This window comes from Sparus aurata, chromosome 16 (genome assembly GCF_900880675.1).
Source record: "Sparus aurata chromosome 16, fSpaAur1.1, whole genome shotgun sequence".
NCBI classification, from domain to species: Eukaryota; Metazoa; Chordata; class Actinopteri; order Spariformes; family Sparidae; genus Sparus; species Sparus aurata.
This window is the reverse complement of record NC_044202.1, coordinates 10,234,462-10,250,993: the sequence shown is the minus strand read 5'-3', so window position 1 is coordinate 10,250,993 and position 16,532 is coordinate 10,234,462. Positions and strand designations below refer to the sequence as shown.

General features: G+C 44.3%; 1 protein-coding gene across 4 annotated transcripts in view; it reads right to left on the bottom strand.

Annotated features, from left to right (window-relative positions):
* fermt2 (FERM domain containing kindlin 2) overlaps window positions 1–16,532 on the bottom strand; it is a 43,028-nt gene that overhangs the window by 23,549 nt on the left and 2,947 nt on the right. For all 4 annotated transcript variants that reach the window (XM_030391363.1, XM_030391364.1, XM_030391365.1 and 1 more), the window contains exon 3: window positions 3,089–3,322. In XM_030391363.1, coding sequence (XP_030247223.1) covers window positions 3,089–3,322 — 234 coding nt within the window. The remainder of the gene's footprint in view (window positions 1–3,088; window positions 3,323–16,532) is intronic.

The window sequence follows — 16,532 nt, the reverse complement described above, 5'->3', positions numbered from 1 at the left end:
ATAAGGCGCTTGCAACACGCCTTCTCCACTGTAAGCTCATTCTCCTGTGCTCTTTTTGACCTATGATGTCTGCATCCTTTCCTGTGAGGGAGTCCATTTTTCTCATTGTAACGTTTCAGAGCAGTGTAGACAAATGCAACAAGTATTGTCACTGCCTCTATTGTCTTTCAGTTTTCCCACACAGGGTAGCAAAGGAGTGCTGACTCAAAAACCCACAGCAGTTAAGTGGAGCAGCCTGACTCTTGTTAGCCTGAAGTGGTGCTTTGCTGAGAGAAGCAGCCTCATTTTTTTTGTACCACCTCAGGCTCTGAGGTCCACAGTCATGTGTTAGTCAGTTGTGAAAAGTACATTTTGTGCGCTGGCTCACAGGGAGAGTAAAACAGCCTCCTGTCAGAGGGAGGAGGTGTACGTGTGTGTTTAATGTGTTGGAAGTGAATCCAGGTTGTCTAGACGGGACAAGCTTAAGTCTGACTGTGACCATTCGCTGGGCAGATGAAGCCTCAGGAGTCACTACGGACCTGACTTTTTGATTTTTACAGTATTTTAAAGCTAAAATAATTTGTCTATACATTGATGAGTTGACTACAGAAACACTTTTGCTTGTTAGTTAATTCATATATAGTCATATATATAGCAGAAATGCTTTTCTTCGGTAATTTAATTGAAAAACGGATTATATTTGGGTTTTCAACTGTTCGCGGCACAAAACAACCTATTTAAAGATGACTATGTGTGCTCCAGAAAGTTGTGACAGGCATTTACTTCCATTTTCTAACGTGCATTGAAAGAACAATTCGTAGCTTTATCGATAAGGACAGTTTAATGCAGCCCCTGCAGCATCTCCACTTCCAGTTTCAGCCGGCATTTCAACACAATAAACACTTCAGACTTCAAAACAAATTCTCAGAATTGTTGACCGGTTCACATTATGCTATCTTGCGACTAAAAGTGGAAAACCCCCAATGCCTTCGCCTCACCATCAAGTGAGCAGTGCAGCACAGGATGTAAGAGCTGCCAAATGGAACCAGAGGTCAAAACAGGAGTGGAACTGAGTGATTTTCATGTATCACAGTACATCAACCTTTTGCTGAGTAGTCTCAGTTCCCAGCCTGCACAGATGGACTGTGTCTGTGTCAGGCCACAGCTGCCATGGACATGGGAGAAGTAGTACAGCGGGGATAATTGGTTTTATACTTCTAACTTGGAGTGTTATGTTGATTTTCGACGCTTTTTTCACTGTATGGGACGCTCACTGTCAGACTTTGAGTTGTGCTTAAGAGACTGAAAAGTCTAAATAGCAGGTTTGAGGTTAAACATACTGCGTGTTGATACTACAAATAATAGACCAAATGCTTAAAGCCTAATATAATCCTTAAACTGTGGAGATGAGATAAATAAACCATTGGGGATGAAGAAAAGGCAAATCCTACCCCAGAGGACTGAATTCAGAACTTGTTTTGGAACAGGAAACCACCTCTGTGTGACCGGTGGACCAGACACACCAGAGCAGAAATACCCTAGAAAATAAATTGGTATGAGAAAAAGAACGGGAAGCTGAAAAACTCAGCTGACTTTCTCTCTCTGTTTCCATCTTCCAGGATCTGTCCCTCCCTGTCTGCTGTCTCGGGCGAAGGCCAGTTGGACGGGCCTCTTCTTATTCTGTCCCTCTGATTCCCAATGCCGAGCAGCTGACAGAGAGTCAGCAGAAAATATGCACGGGAAATTGTAAAACTCAAAGTTGCCCAGTTAACAAAAAAATGGAACGCTTCCAGGCCGGACCAGCTGTAGGTCAGCTAAATCAGTTAAAGTTAAGAAACTTGTAACTGGTCCTTATCATAAGTTCTGCTTTTTGCAGACAATAATGCAGAGTGATACATAAACACAGGCATGTCATTCTGAAAGGACCCTTTACAGCCACCGTACAACGTCTTGCAACATCTTGGCACGCGCAATGTCAGCCAAAAGCAATTTGTCCTGAATTTCTGAGAAGCTGAAATAGATTTATTACAGAAGTAGCAGACACATTCCTAACAAGGCCTGGCTGTGAGAAGAGAAGGACCACAGGCCTTCTACTCCTCCATTTCCCTGCCTCTGCTTTCAAAAACAGCCCCCTTTGTATATTTACATTAAGTAAAACTTGTTCTTATCAATTTCATAGAACTGCTCTGCCGACCCCGTCTTCTTCTGAGAGCTCCTTTCTTTCCAAATTAAAAACAAAGTTGAGTGCTACCTGTAGAAGCCAGTAAAAACAGGAGTGTGGCTACTGGAGCCCCTGATCCTGCTGCCGGCTGAACACGGTCCAGTGACAAAGACACAACAGGTGTGCTATGACCCTGCCTTGATGGAAAGTTTATATTGGGGGGGGGGGGCGGATTCTCCAAAACCTGCAAACCCTACTGGAGACAGTGACTGAGTTAAGGGCCAGGGCTGAGGAAAAGTGGGCGTTAACAGTTCAGAGATCCCTTGTGTCCGTGTGTGACCTCTGACATGTCCATGACAGGACAGGGTGGTGCCAGTGATGGAGGATATCAATAGTGAGTGTGAGTGACCCTTGTATACAACTAAATCCATGGGGGACACTTAGATTTGGACACAATTTTAGTTGGGAAAATGGTATTTAAGCAAGACCGTGAGCAAGAGTATGATTTTTATTTACACACACGTGAACTTTTGCTATGGTGTATGCCTGAGTTCTAAACCCGAGTCGGATTGATAATCTCTGTTTACTAAACATTACTGAGAGACCCATGGAGCCCTGGTTCCAAGGACACGACTCCAGAGTCAGGAGACGTGACTCCAGTATGCAGAGCTCAGTGTGTTTAATAAACACCACAAATTGCCAGGAATAAAAACAAAGTGAGAGGAAGGACATGATTAACCAAGTTTGATGCTGAACATTTCCAAAAATACTCTCACAGGGTGGGCACCCTCCGTTCCACTACACCACCACTCTACGCTCACTCCCATAACTCTTTGCCAATCAGTCACACCTCATCTCACATTTGCTTCATGACTGTTTTTCCACATCTCAGCAACTGTGACGCTGCTCTCCCCGCTGCCACGCACACGAGTCGGTCGCTCCACTTACTGAAAGTTTTGCAGATGTCCGACACTGCCTTGAAGACGCGGTCCGAGAAGTTGACCTTGACCTTCATGTGCTTCATGTTGGGCAGCTGGAGGCGCAGGAGCTTGTGCTGTGGCGTGAAGAGCAGCCTGGCGTCGGCTTGGATGCCGTACTTGTCCAACGTCCAGTGGGTTTTCAGCAACCATGTCTTCTTCTTCTCCCACCACAAGGCATGGTCTGACCAGTCCTTTTTCACATCTATGGAGGGGCAGAGAAGAGGAGAGAGGATTAGTTTTAGTATTAACAGCAAAGATGCAAAAAAATAACCCGACTGAATAGATAAATTGGTGGACCGCAAGGCAAAGATATTGTTGGCAAAAGGAAAGTGTAACTAGAGCTCTCAGTCTGTATCCATCACACTGTACTGACCTGAGCTAGCCAAATATGTCCCCTCCAGGGCAGAGGGTCACATTTGGGGTGAGAGGGGGGCACAGAAAAGGTTTGCACGGGGGGCGGTGAAGTCAAAGTGAGAGGGAGGAGACGACCGAGTGTGTGAAAGACGTGGCTGTTCGAGTGACACTGTGGGGATATCAGGTTCATGCCTCCCTCTTTGTTACGAGGGCGCACCGTGATCCTTCTAAAAGCAGACGCAAGCCACCCAAAACCCCACATAGCTCCCGGGATTTTGCTCCGCGGGGGCTCACGCACAATGGGGACGGACTTGTGGTCTCATGGTGTGTGTGTCTGACTTCAAGGGAGAAGGTGAAAACCGCAGGGATTTAAGGGGAACTCAAAGCAGCTGTTTGCGCGGATCACCTTAGCTCTGGTTTCTGTGTGAGGAGCATTGTGATGGGCCAAGTTGTGTTTGAGCTGCGAATCACTTCAAAGCAAAAGGCGGAATACGCTCAAAGACGGTGCATCAACTTCTTATCGGTCTATCACCATAATAGGATATGATCACAAAATAGCTAAGTATGTTGAGCTAGCTGGCCTGCTTTTCATTCTGACCTGCTTAAGGACTAGCTTTCCTCACTTTTTAGAGTATTAAAAATGTCAATCTTCTTATTGTGTACCCTGTACTGTACATATGTTACTTGAAAGGCCTTCGAGGTCTATGATAGTTAAGTACGAATGAATAGGCCTGTAGTTTTCAGCAGTGATGTCATTACTCCGGCATTAGTCCAGGAAGGCACTTCCCAAAGCGGTGTCTCATTTCCTCCGCCCACATACCCCATCATTGCTTCTCCAGCCTGTCCTCTGTCTCACTCCAGGTCTCTCTCTCCCTCTCCTCTTGCTGTGTCCAGAAGCAGACGTCACTTTGCACAGTCATCCTTTAATCAAAGCAGTCGATCTGAACCGTTTCCGCTTACATATGGCTGTGGCGGCAAGAGTGTTTGAAGGTGTACAGACAGATTTAAAAATAACGTGTTGTCATCTACAGCAGCGTCATGGCCGGGCCATAAATGTGCCAAAAACTAGAAACCAGACAGTTGGATCACAACAATAGTATACAGTAGGTACTTCACCTCCATCTCTCTCTCACTTTAACTACCATACTATTTCATTGTAGGGCAGCAACAGATGATATATCAATAATCCATTTGTCTATGTAATATAGAAAAAAATGGTTCAAAACCCAAAGACAAGGAAGTGAAAATGAATCAAATGATCAACCGATTATAAACATAGGCAGCATGAACTTTCGTTTGATTAACAAATCAGTTAATCGACATATCGTTGCAGCTCTAGAAGAAACGCTGGACTTTCCTAAAGTTTACAAAAACAGGCAGTCCAGTATTGTGCTGTTAATTCATAAATGCATCTTCTTTGTGTTCAAGGCTGGCAGCACATCATCTAAATGTGACATCAGAACATTGCATTTACTTATTACACGCAGAAGGACACAGCTACTAATGGACACACTGGAGCCATAATGGACTACAATTACTTTCTGATACATGGAGAGAGAACGTACATCAACACGGCGATCGACAAAATCCGACACTGACTAATGCACACAGTTTCTGCTCATTCCGAAAGGAATATGTTTTTTCAAAGAAGAGGAATGATCTTGAATGTTGTGTTACCTCCTCCATATGTCAAACAGCTGGGTGCCATGGTAACCTAAACCTCGAGTGGCCTCGAGTAGCTATTTCCACGATCCGCCTTTGTTTCCCCCTGACCTTAACTTTACATAGGGGCACCCTTGTGCATTGTTGACACTCTCCTGCTGATCCTGTCTGAAAGCTGAATGATCGGGATTAGTGGGTGAGAAGGTGAAACAACAGATTCGCTGCTTAGAGCCGGGAAAGGAGACTGCTGTGATGTGAGGAAAGCAAACTGGAATGAGGAAGAGATTACACTGGTGATTAAGATGGTGAGGGAAGTTCAAGAAGAAAGAGTGACCACCAGCATATCAATGCAGATGTCATTGTGGAGGCCTAGGACTGTGTGAATTGATTTTGGGAGGGGGGGTTGTTTGTCAAGCTGTTGGGTTTTATACCGTTTACTCCAGGGGGGGGAACACTCGGTACTTGAGCGAAAACATTCCAAGCTTTCTTTCTGGGACCCTGTGCGATTTCCTCTAGCAGCATGGGGTCTGGCTGTCATCGCTCCCTTCTGATGCCTCAGCTGTGCAGAGCACAACTTCATTGCTACCATCAGAGAAAATGCTCCCTTAAGTGCACTGCAGCTATTAAAGGCCGAAATAATGAGAGGGAGCAGGGAGAGGAAAATTGAAAATAGACCTGAACGTATTTTCATAACTCTGCTCACAGTTTTTCCCCCCTCATACAACCTTGTAATTTCTGGTGTCTGGGAGAAACGCAGAACAGCTAGCGTTAACATTTGGCGCTTAGGTCGTCACCACAGACCACGTTCTATAGAAACATCCTCATACTCAGCATGCATGAGTACTGCGCAGTCTGTGGCGAGGCATGAATTCACGTTTTTGGCAGGTCATTTTTCCCCTTAACGCTCTCTCAGTGGCCACTGCTACACTGTTTCCTTGTCGCCTCCCGACGCCAAACCCTAACGGACGTAGTCTTTCCTTCTGCTTGCTTGTGTCATCGCGCAGTGGTTCGATGTGTTGTGATTGGACGAGGGGCAGCTCGGGTAGGCGGCCATTGGGTTCTTTCAGCAACAAGGTGGTAATCCAATCCACGGAGAGGGAGGGCCAATGGCATCTCCAAGCTAAAAATACAGCTTGCCAAGCCTGACGTAATGCAGCAGCCAGAGGAGCGGGGGGCTAAGTAATTGGGTGCATTAAATGTGGGCCCACAGCTCCTCAGCAGAGTGATATGTGTGTGTATGTGCGCACAAAGAGGGCTTGAAAGACAAGGGGAGGGGAAACAAAATGGCAAAACCATGTTTTATGGCCTCTGCAGGACGTGAAAGATGACACAGAGATAGAAGGTGTGTGCGTGTGTGTGCACAGGTTTGTCGAATGTAGGGTGTTCTTATCCATCCATTAACGACATTAGCTGCGTGTGTTTGTGCGCATGTGGGCTTTAACAAGCTGAATTAATCCATAAATTCTGTCAAACTGAGTTATTTTCATTCACTGTGGCAGCTCCCGAGTCCTGACCAAAACCGCTTCCTCTGCTTTATGCACCAGATACCACAGAGAGAAATACAGTTTTAGAAAGACAGCGATTCATACGACGTACTCTACAGCACAATCAAGCAAAAGAAGCAAGAAGGGCATAGTGAAATTTTACCTAAAATGTTGCAAAATGGGAACATATGCACCAAGTTTGAAGGGCTTTCGTTTAGATATACAGGAAACTGAATTGTCTCGCCTTCACATCCCTCCTCTTTGCTCTCTCCATCCCTCCCCTCCTACCCAGAGTGTCCATGGTGTTTACATTGGGAGGCAGCAATGTTTATGGAGGCCGGTCTGCGAGGGGGAGGGGACGGGACGGGACGGGACAACAGAGGAGTGGATGAGAAAGAAGGAATGAGAGAAAGGGCATGAAAGGAGAGATGAGGAGGATGAGCAGGGGACCAAGGAGGAGACGCACGATAATAAAGAGGCAGAGCGGGTCTAAAGCAAGGGCTGGAAGGAAGCGGAAATTCAAAATTAAATTCTACCGGCCAGAAATACTAAACATAAATAGCGTTTCCAGTTCCATCTCCTGCATGAAAAAATAAAATAACTGCCTACAAAAACAGACAGATTTCAGACGTCTTCCATGTGTGTTTCAACAAGTAGACGTCTGAAATCTCTACCGTCTGTTTTTGTTGGCAGTTATTCTATTTTAATTCAGTAGCTGAAGTGACACCTGGCTGTCAGATTTATAGGTTTACTGTTTTGTAAGCATTTGTTGTTGAAAAACATTATGTGACACTTGACAGTTCTGTTCAAGACACTCGATTAGAAACAGAACACAGAGATGATAAGTGGAGGTCAAATTACGAACAATACACACCAACTCATTAGTTGATTTTCTGATCAACTAAAATGCACACACTGGGGTCCTGCCCTAATGTCACTAGGGCTGTAACAAGAAACTATTTTCATTATTGATTCATCTGCTGCAATTTTTCTCAATCACAGTTTCCTAAAGCCCAAGGTGAAATCATCAAATTGCCTCTAATCAGTCCAAAATCCAAAGATATTAAATATACTACAAAATGAGACCAAGAGGAACAGCGTATCCCCATAAATTATTAAATGCCTAACGTTTTAAATAATTTCCCAGTCTGGGATCATTAAAGTAATTCTATTCTATTTTAACATTAGCTCTTTTAGTACGCTGCATTTTAGCATGACTTGAAAACAGCTATCGATTAACTAATCGATTAATCAACCAATCACTGCATCGCTACATATGATACTGGGCTTTTGGGGCTCCAAGAGAAAAAAACATATTAAACAAAGCAGTGACAGTCAGCTGACGCCTGAAGCAAGATGCAGGCTCATCTCGAGCATATAACTTATGGAGGTGGTTTGTGTGCAGACACACTTGAAAATCAGGTTTTTTTTCCATTGTATCTGCACAGTTCAGTGTCTCTGAAAATGTTTTTCATGAGCTGTCAGAGCCAAGCTGTTCCCTATCAGTGATAACCGTGGATCAACATGCAGTGTGAGGCTTTGTCATTTTCAAACATCAGCTGATAAAAACATTACAGCTGGGTGAGGCTGGTCATGCCGTTTCCTTGGTGACTCCTGGCTGACGCCGCGGGGGCAATGGTATGAGGCGACGACTTGTTTTCATACACAACAAAGAGCTGCAGGTTTGTCAGTCTTATTCTCTCTGTCACAGTCTTATTCTCTCTGTCACACACACACAGAGTTTATCCCCCTCTACAACATGAAAGCTCTTCTCTTTCTAAATATATTCCACGTCTGAAACAGGGTGAAGGTCGGTATTGACAAGCAAAGATGCAGGAAGCAACTGTTCTGTGGCACTGTCCTTAAATTAGATCTACTGTAAATGCCCTTTAGGCGCTCACTTGCATGTGTACTCACGCTAGATGGTATCAACATCAGATGTACACAAAAAGGTCAATAGAGACAGGTGATGACAATATCTGCACAGCAGACATGAGATAGAGAGTCACACGAGATTACAGTGGAAGATTGAAGCGTAAGGCTGATTTCAACAATGCCTTGGCTGATTCTAAAGACAATGCACACAGCATCAAGTAATCAGCATCGCTGTATGTCAGGGGTGACAGCAGACAAACTTGTTTCTGGATTTGTGATGAATGATCAAAAGATTAAAGTAAATCCTAGTCATGCTAGCAATGCATCTGTTCCACCCTGTACACAACAAAGAGTGAGTACACATCATTTCGCCTGACTCGAATGAAATCATCGACTAATATTTAAATCTATTCCAGCTGTGTCCTTCAGTATTCACTAACCAAAACCATTAAAAAACTCAAGTGCTTTCAACTGACAACCCGAGTTGAAGGAGGTTAGCTGAGCTTATTTTCTGTCAGTTATTATAGAACAGCTCAGCTTCCTGCCAGTAGTCAATAACACGCCATTCATCAGAGGCATTAAATATGCAACACACGGAGCCTTTAGAACCAGATTCTGCAGAGTCTGGATCCTTTCAATCATTCAAGCGTTACCCTGACAAAGCATTTAGACAAAGGGACACTTAATGCTGCAATTAAAGCTTTTAAGGTTGCGGAAATAAGACACAGAGAGGTTCATCGAGGTTGTGCCCTGTGTCAGTGATACAGAGACGTTTTAAGGTCACGGCTCACCTGAAAGGTGTCAAGGGACGTTGTGACAGATATTGATTGATCCAATTCAGTGGTGCTGTACTGCCACTACTTCTTCACATACAGACACACGAGCCTCGTCCAAATATTCTATTTACCTAAAGAATAAGATTCTGCCTGATTTGTCACCACTAACCAGGGTTTCCAAGAAAATGTCAGTGTCCTGGATAAAGTTGTCTAGTGAGCTTAAAAACAATTCATGCAGACAGCTGATGGCGTGCATCTGGGAAAGAGACTTAACAATCAACTATCTTTCTCCAGAATCTGTTAATCCACCTTTACTTTAATTCCCATTGAGTTTAGAGGAAATTATTCTCATCAGGTATTTTGACTGCAGAGATCTAAATATGTCGGAATTTCTGAATAAGGGAAACCTCGACATCCACGCATCCAAAATGTGCACATCCATCCATAGCTAGAGATGTTATAGGAGAAGGGAAAAACCACTTAAAGTATTTTGAATAGACAAGCCACGCGACGCCAGAGACGGCCATTGTATGACACATCTCACATCTGGTGGCATTAAAAGAAGATGGTGGCGTGAAACTGCGCACATGCATAGAAGAAGTATAACCTGCAAAAAAAGCTGTTTTAAACCTTTACGTGGGCCAGGTCACCAAACTTTGTGAGCATGTTTTATCAGATTTAACTGGCAATTCTATACAGGTAGTTTTTTAAGGTTCTGGTGACCATTTAAAGAGAAGTTATGGCTCTCTCCTCATTCATTTAGATAAGGGTCTGGTCTCATTAGCCAGAAATAACTGCCCAGATTGCTGCCTAGATTGCTGCCAAGATGGCTGCCGAGTGGCAAGACTTGCCTTAAAGGACTTTGCTATAGCATAAAGAACACAAGTAATGCTCCGGCTTACCATCTGAGAATGGACAGCACCGAGGCTGAAATCTTAACGGGAAATTTAGCTTGTTACAGTAAGAGGAGAGTGGAACAGTGCTGCTGGCTCTGATGCATTAGTAGAGGCCAGGAGGGCTATTAGAGGAAACCTCCTTAGAGACAGATAGTTTGTATCCATTTGTGTCATTTTCAAAAACACAACAAAACACTGGGGGTACTCCGCTCCGCCCTGACACAGCTTTATACAATTAAGTGTTCAGGGACCCGGTGAAATAATGATATTACATGGAAACTCTGGGACTAAGATCAATGGAGCAGACAGACCATATTCATCTGTCCTTCTATCCATGTATGCATCCTTCCAGACGTCCCCTCAGGACTGTGATGAATCGCCGCACTGATGCCTCTGTGAGGTCAACAGGAAGTCAGTTGCTCCACAGCTCCTGGTTGCATTTCTATAAAAAACCCTGCAGAAAACTTCAGGTTTAAAATTTGGACAATCAACTGAGTGATTCATTAATCTCTTTCAACAACAAAGATTTTTCCGGCAACAGCTTTTTAATTACAAATATTTCCTGCTTTCTTTGTTTCTTTTTATTCTGTATTCTGTGTTCCGTCACAGCTGCCTACATAAAGCCTTCACCCTTGGTTATGAAACCAACACCTCTCCTGCCCCATTGCTCTGTAAATGTAGGAGTACAGAGACAGACTGAGAGGCGGGGACGGGTTTTAAATGAATGAAATGTGGGCTGAGAACCGAGACGAAAACATATCGGTTTACTCCGCTTACATACAGGTGTTACAACAACAATGTGCTGCACCAATATTTCCTTCCATTGGACCCACCGCACTGCCCACCACTACAGGAAGGTGAGAGGGACAAAAAGCAACATGCTTCGAGTTCCCAGAGGAGCCATCAAAGTTTGTTCCACTGCATGTTTGAGATGCCAAACATAACTAATTAAATCATCCTTAACAAGCAGGGCAGTCCTTTGAAATTGGACAGAGAGAGAGAACTAGAAAACTGGCAAATTGATTATACTGTGTTGTCAAATCTTTATTTGTAAACTGACCAGAACTATCAGAAAAAAACGCATCGAGATACATTTTGGAGCTTGAAGCAGCTGAAACTGCTCCGACATGACCCTTCATCACGGGTGGAGCACATCGAAACTCACAGCTGTCAAAGTCAAGTTTAGCTCAGCGCAGCTTTTCCTTGCACAATGTGCGAATAATTACCTTGTTAGCATAGGACAGACTCACAACCACAGCCAGTTTCTTTCCTTGACACAATGTCATCTAATTATCTTTCATAGTACTAAAGCATCTGTCAAGAACTGACCATAGGAGGTCATTCCAATCCATACAGTAACCCTGTGTGTGAGCACCAAGTACAGAGCAGCACAATCACTGCAGCATCTTGAAACAGGAAAGCTCTGGCCTGGGCAGGACCGCTACTTAGGCTAACTACTTCCTGTCAGAGAGATTAGAGAGGAGGATGATCACACAGGCTTGCCAGGCCATTTCTCACTTCGTAATGCCTGACGTGTAGGACGGCTCCAGAGTCGCAATCAATGAGTCCCATTACGCAAGGCAATATATCTGGACTGTGTGTCGTGGCAAGATGACAGGAGGAGAAGGAAAGTGGTTATAGCCAACCATCAAAGGAATCGTCCGCTGTCCTGGTGTGAGATAGTCAATGTCAAGATGTGAACACAACTCTCACATCATCAGGACAGATATGACCATGGTATCTCAGCTTTTCATCACATTCTCTGCGGGGACTAAAGACCCATCCTTCCCTTTAGTGGGAGGACACTGAGAGGGCATGAAGGCGGGAATGCAAGGAAGGCACAAGGGAGAACGAGTAGAAAAAAAAAAAAAGCCAAGAGGAAGTTTGACATCCTGTGTTAAATCGCGTCTGTTTCCTAATGAAACCTGGGCTCCCATTGTCAAACCAAAGCCATCTCCCTCTGGTCACCACAACCTCCAGCACACGGCATCTTGGCATCGCAAAAAGGGACACAGAAGTCAAACAGCTGACACACTGGAGCATTATCTTGAAAACAAAGTTGCTTGGGGGAAACGTTAAAGTCAATTCTTGTTAATTTTGACAATAACTGGCGTTTCCTACACAATGTGCTCGAGCAAAACTGTAGTGATTGTGGGATGACGTTCGCTTACTCGCTTGCAAACTGAATATGTAGGTCATCGCAAATACAAAACACACATTTTCTCCGACATGCAGGGAAAGTTCTCTGCGGCTGGCTGGTGGCGCGGCAGCCAAAAATCTGCAGGCCCCTTGCTGGAAACAACCGCATGAACTATCACACTAGACCAATTAGTTTGCTTAAGTTCTATTTATGGAACATTTAAGAGTCGGCGTACATGAACGTGGATCAGAAACCACGAGAAGGCGAACAATATGTACTGTACTTCTATTGATTATTAAGCCATGCTACGTGGCTGGAGGAGTGGATGGTGTCGAATATTAGGACGTGTCTGCCAAAACTTTTTAAAAAAGTGAGACAAAATAATAAAAATATTTTCCACAAAATGTATTTCGATGACGGGGGAATGAGACAGAAGGGTGAGAAAAGGGAGAGAGAAAAAAAAGGGGGGTTGACAGTGGGAGAGAGGGGGGAGGTGGAGGATGAGGCAGAAAGCAGAGAATCCAGCTATGACGGCAGCGACCAGGGAACAACATGCCAAACCCTGGAAGTCATTTCCTGCTTCGTCGAAGACTTTTATGGAATTCTAGCAGCGTGGCCAACGTCACAGCGAGAAGGTGGAGACGGAGAGAAGGACCCCACACACCTCCCTCCCCCCTTCCACTCTTTCCCTCCCTTTTTCTGCTTCGTCCAGTCCGTCTATCCTCAGCTGTCTCTTGAGAGGGTAAGCAGAGCCAATACAACCAGGATACCTCCAGCAGTGGGAGAGTAGCAACGTCCTCACCAATCATTTACTCTTACTAGCTAATGCTACTCGTTCAAAGACTTGCTTTTTCAGCAACTCCAACTTGACTTGAAGGTAGGAGTGCAACAGAACAAAACTCTCTGTTTAGACTGCATTGGGGATATCACAGGCTTTTGCTCGTGGTCTTAAATTAAGACAACATTCATGTCATCATGATTAAATAATGTGCATTTCTTTATAATACACAGTAAATCTGAGATAACATGTTTTTTATTGTCACTACCACAAGATGTTGCCCATTCTTCTTCCATTGAAGAAATTAGTGATAAATCCTTCTACTGCTCCTACCATAGCTTGTTGTAAAAACATGGTGTCCAACATTGACAAAGAATTTTGTCAAAGAAGGTAGAGTTACTTTTTAAAACCTTTACAATCAGTGTTTGCCATACAACGCTTTCTGGCTGTTTCTTTTGTCGAGAACTGAACCTCATCATTCCCAGTGGGCTCTTAAGGATGCTAAGCTAATCAGCAGCTGGTTAACAACAAGCTCTGAGTTGTTAGCGTATCTCCCAGCATTGTAACCGAGTCTTCATTCAATTATCTGCCTGTTTAATATTGACATGTTTACTGGATAGTCAATTAAGATCCCACATGGTTCAGATGGTTTCATTTGATAGATGAGGTACAAATCCCAAACAGATAACGGATCAACTATATTCAACTACGCTACTGCTCTAGGGGCATGGAAGGGTACATCATTATCACTATAAAGGTTGGCATTTCCACCAGTACCATTAGCAGTGTGCAAAATAGCAATGCATTTCTGAGACACATCGACAGCTTTAGCACTTACTGTAAGCAACAGTCTGCCAGACCTAAAAGCGATGTACCCTCAAAACAATCCCTTTTAATCCAATGAAACTTGCATGAGCTAATGTTGTTTGTGCAATAATTATTTTCCCTTCAATATTAGCTTTTAGAGAGGAGGGCGGCCCTTCTAAAAACATCAACAAAGTCAGGGAATGACGGTAAGCAGTGGAAGGATGAAAGGATCACGGGGATGTGGGACCAGGGGGTCGGTCAATCAGCTGGCCTTAAATACTGCTCCCCTGCAGGGCTGCAGCGGGAACGGGCACAGCGCTCTCTGCCGTGATCAATAGCTAAGTGCCTTCCTGGCATTTGTCTATTTAATCCATTATCGAAGGCCACTTGAGCCTGCGATGTGGACGAGAAACCCGCAGCTCACAGGAAGAGCTGACAGATGGAGGCAGGATACATGTGGACGAGACACACCCACTGACAGCAGAGCACCACCCTGCTCACATGTGGAAACACATGCACGAATACTACTGATGAGAACAGTGGCCCATCGTACTGCGGACCTCAGCACATTTTATTCTGAAAGCTACAGCATACAGCAACAAATGCAATGACAGAAAAAAGACTCAGAACACTGTCGGCCTTGAGGAAAGCAGTCAGTGAATCACAAGAGGTCCTTCATTTTGAAGAGAAGGAGACAGAAAGAGAGAGAGAGACAGAGAGGAAGGACAGAGAGATTTGTCACTGCACCAGGATGTCCTTTCAATGTGACACTGACGCACCGCCTGCCAAAACTACTGTTGTATCTACGTGTCCCTTTTCACAGCACCATGTATACGTGCATGTACATCTGCACATGTACAGTATCTAAGTATAACCAGCACATCCAAGCAATCAGCAAATCCAACAGTAGGTATGTGACAGCACTCAGGAGGTGTTGAGTGAGTGAGAAATGGGCAGCCATGTCACCAGTGAGAGCTGGGGAGGTATGGAAGCAGGTTACTGACAGAAGATTTTTCTCACACAAGGGTCACATGAGAACATTTTGGTTGCAAGCTTTCTTTGGTGTAACTCATTAACTTGCACAGATAACCTCAGACTGTACACCAACATATTAATATTTTTGAGTGGTGTTGGGTTTTGCAAGGAGATATCATGTTTTAGTTCTTATTTCTTACACAATTCAATCAGGAGCTTGGGCCAAACTGTTCCAAATGACCATTAAGAAAACTTAATTTTCTGTGCCATGCACAGCACAGCATTCTGTGTGTCATGAACAGTGTACAGTCTCCTGCCGTGTGTGCCCATGTGGAAAACCCACGTTGCGCACGGGTTAATGATTACAATGCAAAACAACCTGTTGACTCAGGGTAGGAGGGAGACTGCAGTCAAATGAAACGTCCTCATGCTCAACCTGTGCTCTCCAGCAATCGTGGAGCACAATAACCACACTGCAAGAGTTCTGCCTCTCGGTCAAAACGTCTGTCACCACCGAGCATGCTTTAGTAAGCCAATTTTAACTGCAGTAAAAGCAGTAGTAGTGCGATAATGCTGACAGGATTTCAATTTGGATAATAATAGCAACAAAGGCTGGAATCAGAGAATGTTTTTGATAAGATAGTGGCACAAACAACCCCTCACACCCATGTCCTGTTATATTACTCTGGCGCAACAACAACATACAGTCCACCATGTTCTACAAATCAAAACCATTGTCAACAAGAAAGACCTCAAACCACCAACCGGAATCCTGCGCAGATTAAGAAGTCATCTGAAAAAATAGCTTCATCCTACAGAAAGAAAACAGAAATTAAGGATGATGAAAAAGGGTCAGCTCACATTGCATGTTAACAATGGTTGCATGACCGCAGTACAGCTTGATAAAACTGCAATACAACACATTTGGCCAATTTTGATTTATATATCAATAAAAGTCCTTTAGAAAGATATTATTCTGTTAGACCTCATGTATTCAACTTTCATGACACATTAAGCCATCACTGACAGACTTTCCCCACTCTATACCAAAGAGAAAGGTCTCACAAGCAAAGTCATACCCTTCAACCAGACCTTTAAGACAAAAAAAAAAAAGCACCCACACAGCTCAAACAATGGATAAGGCTGGGCCTTGAGTGGAGCCAGGGTGGGAGGACCAACGAAATTCATGTTGTCCCACACTCGGCAGCAACACTGCACTCGCCTAGCGTGGATGCTGCGCAGCACAGACGACCACAGAGAACAAAGACCTCAATTATGTGGAGCTCTAACAGGAGAGCTAAAAACGGGACCGTGGGCAGGGAATAAAACCTTGGAGCGCTGCAGGAATGCCGAGCATTCGGGGCGCCAGCGACACACAACGCACTGTCACTCCCAAGTCGCGCTGCCACCACTGCCGCCACTGCCACTGAACTTTCTCCAGCCTCCATGAAACAGGGCAGTGTTCAAGTAGATGGAACAGAGGACTCTTATGCTTAGTTGCGCCCAAACTTGTCAAGTGCGTAACTGCAGTTACAGAACAGTGAATGATACACAGGGGGGAGGGAAGCTGTGTATGGTTTCTTTATACCTTGGGTTACTGACCCATATAAACTGCAGGGTAACAAAGAGGATAATTAACCCCTTGAAAGTCCACAAAAATGAGAG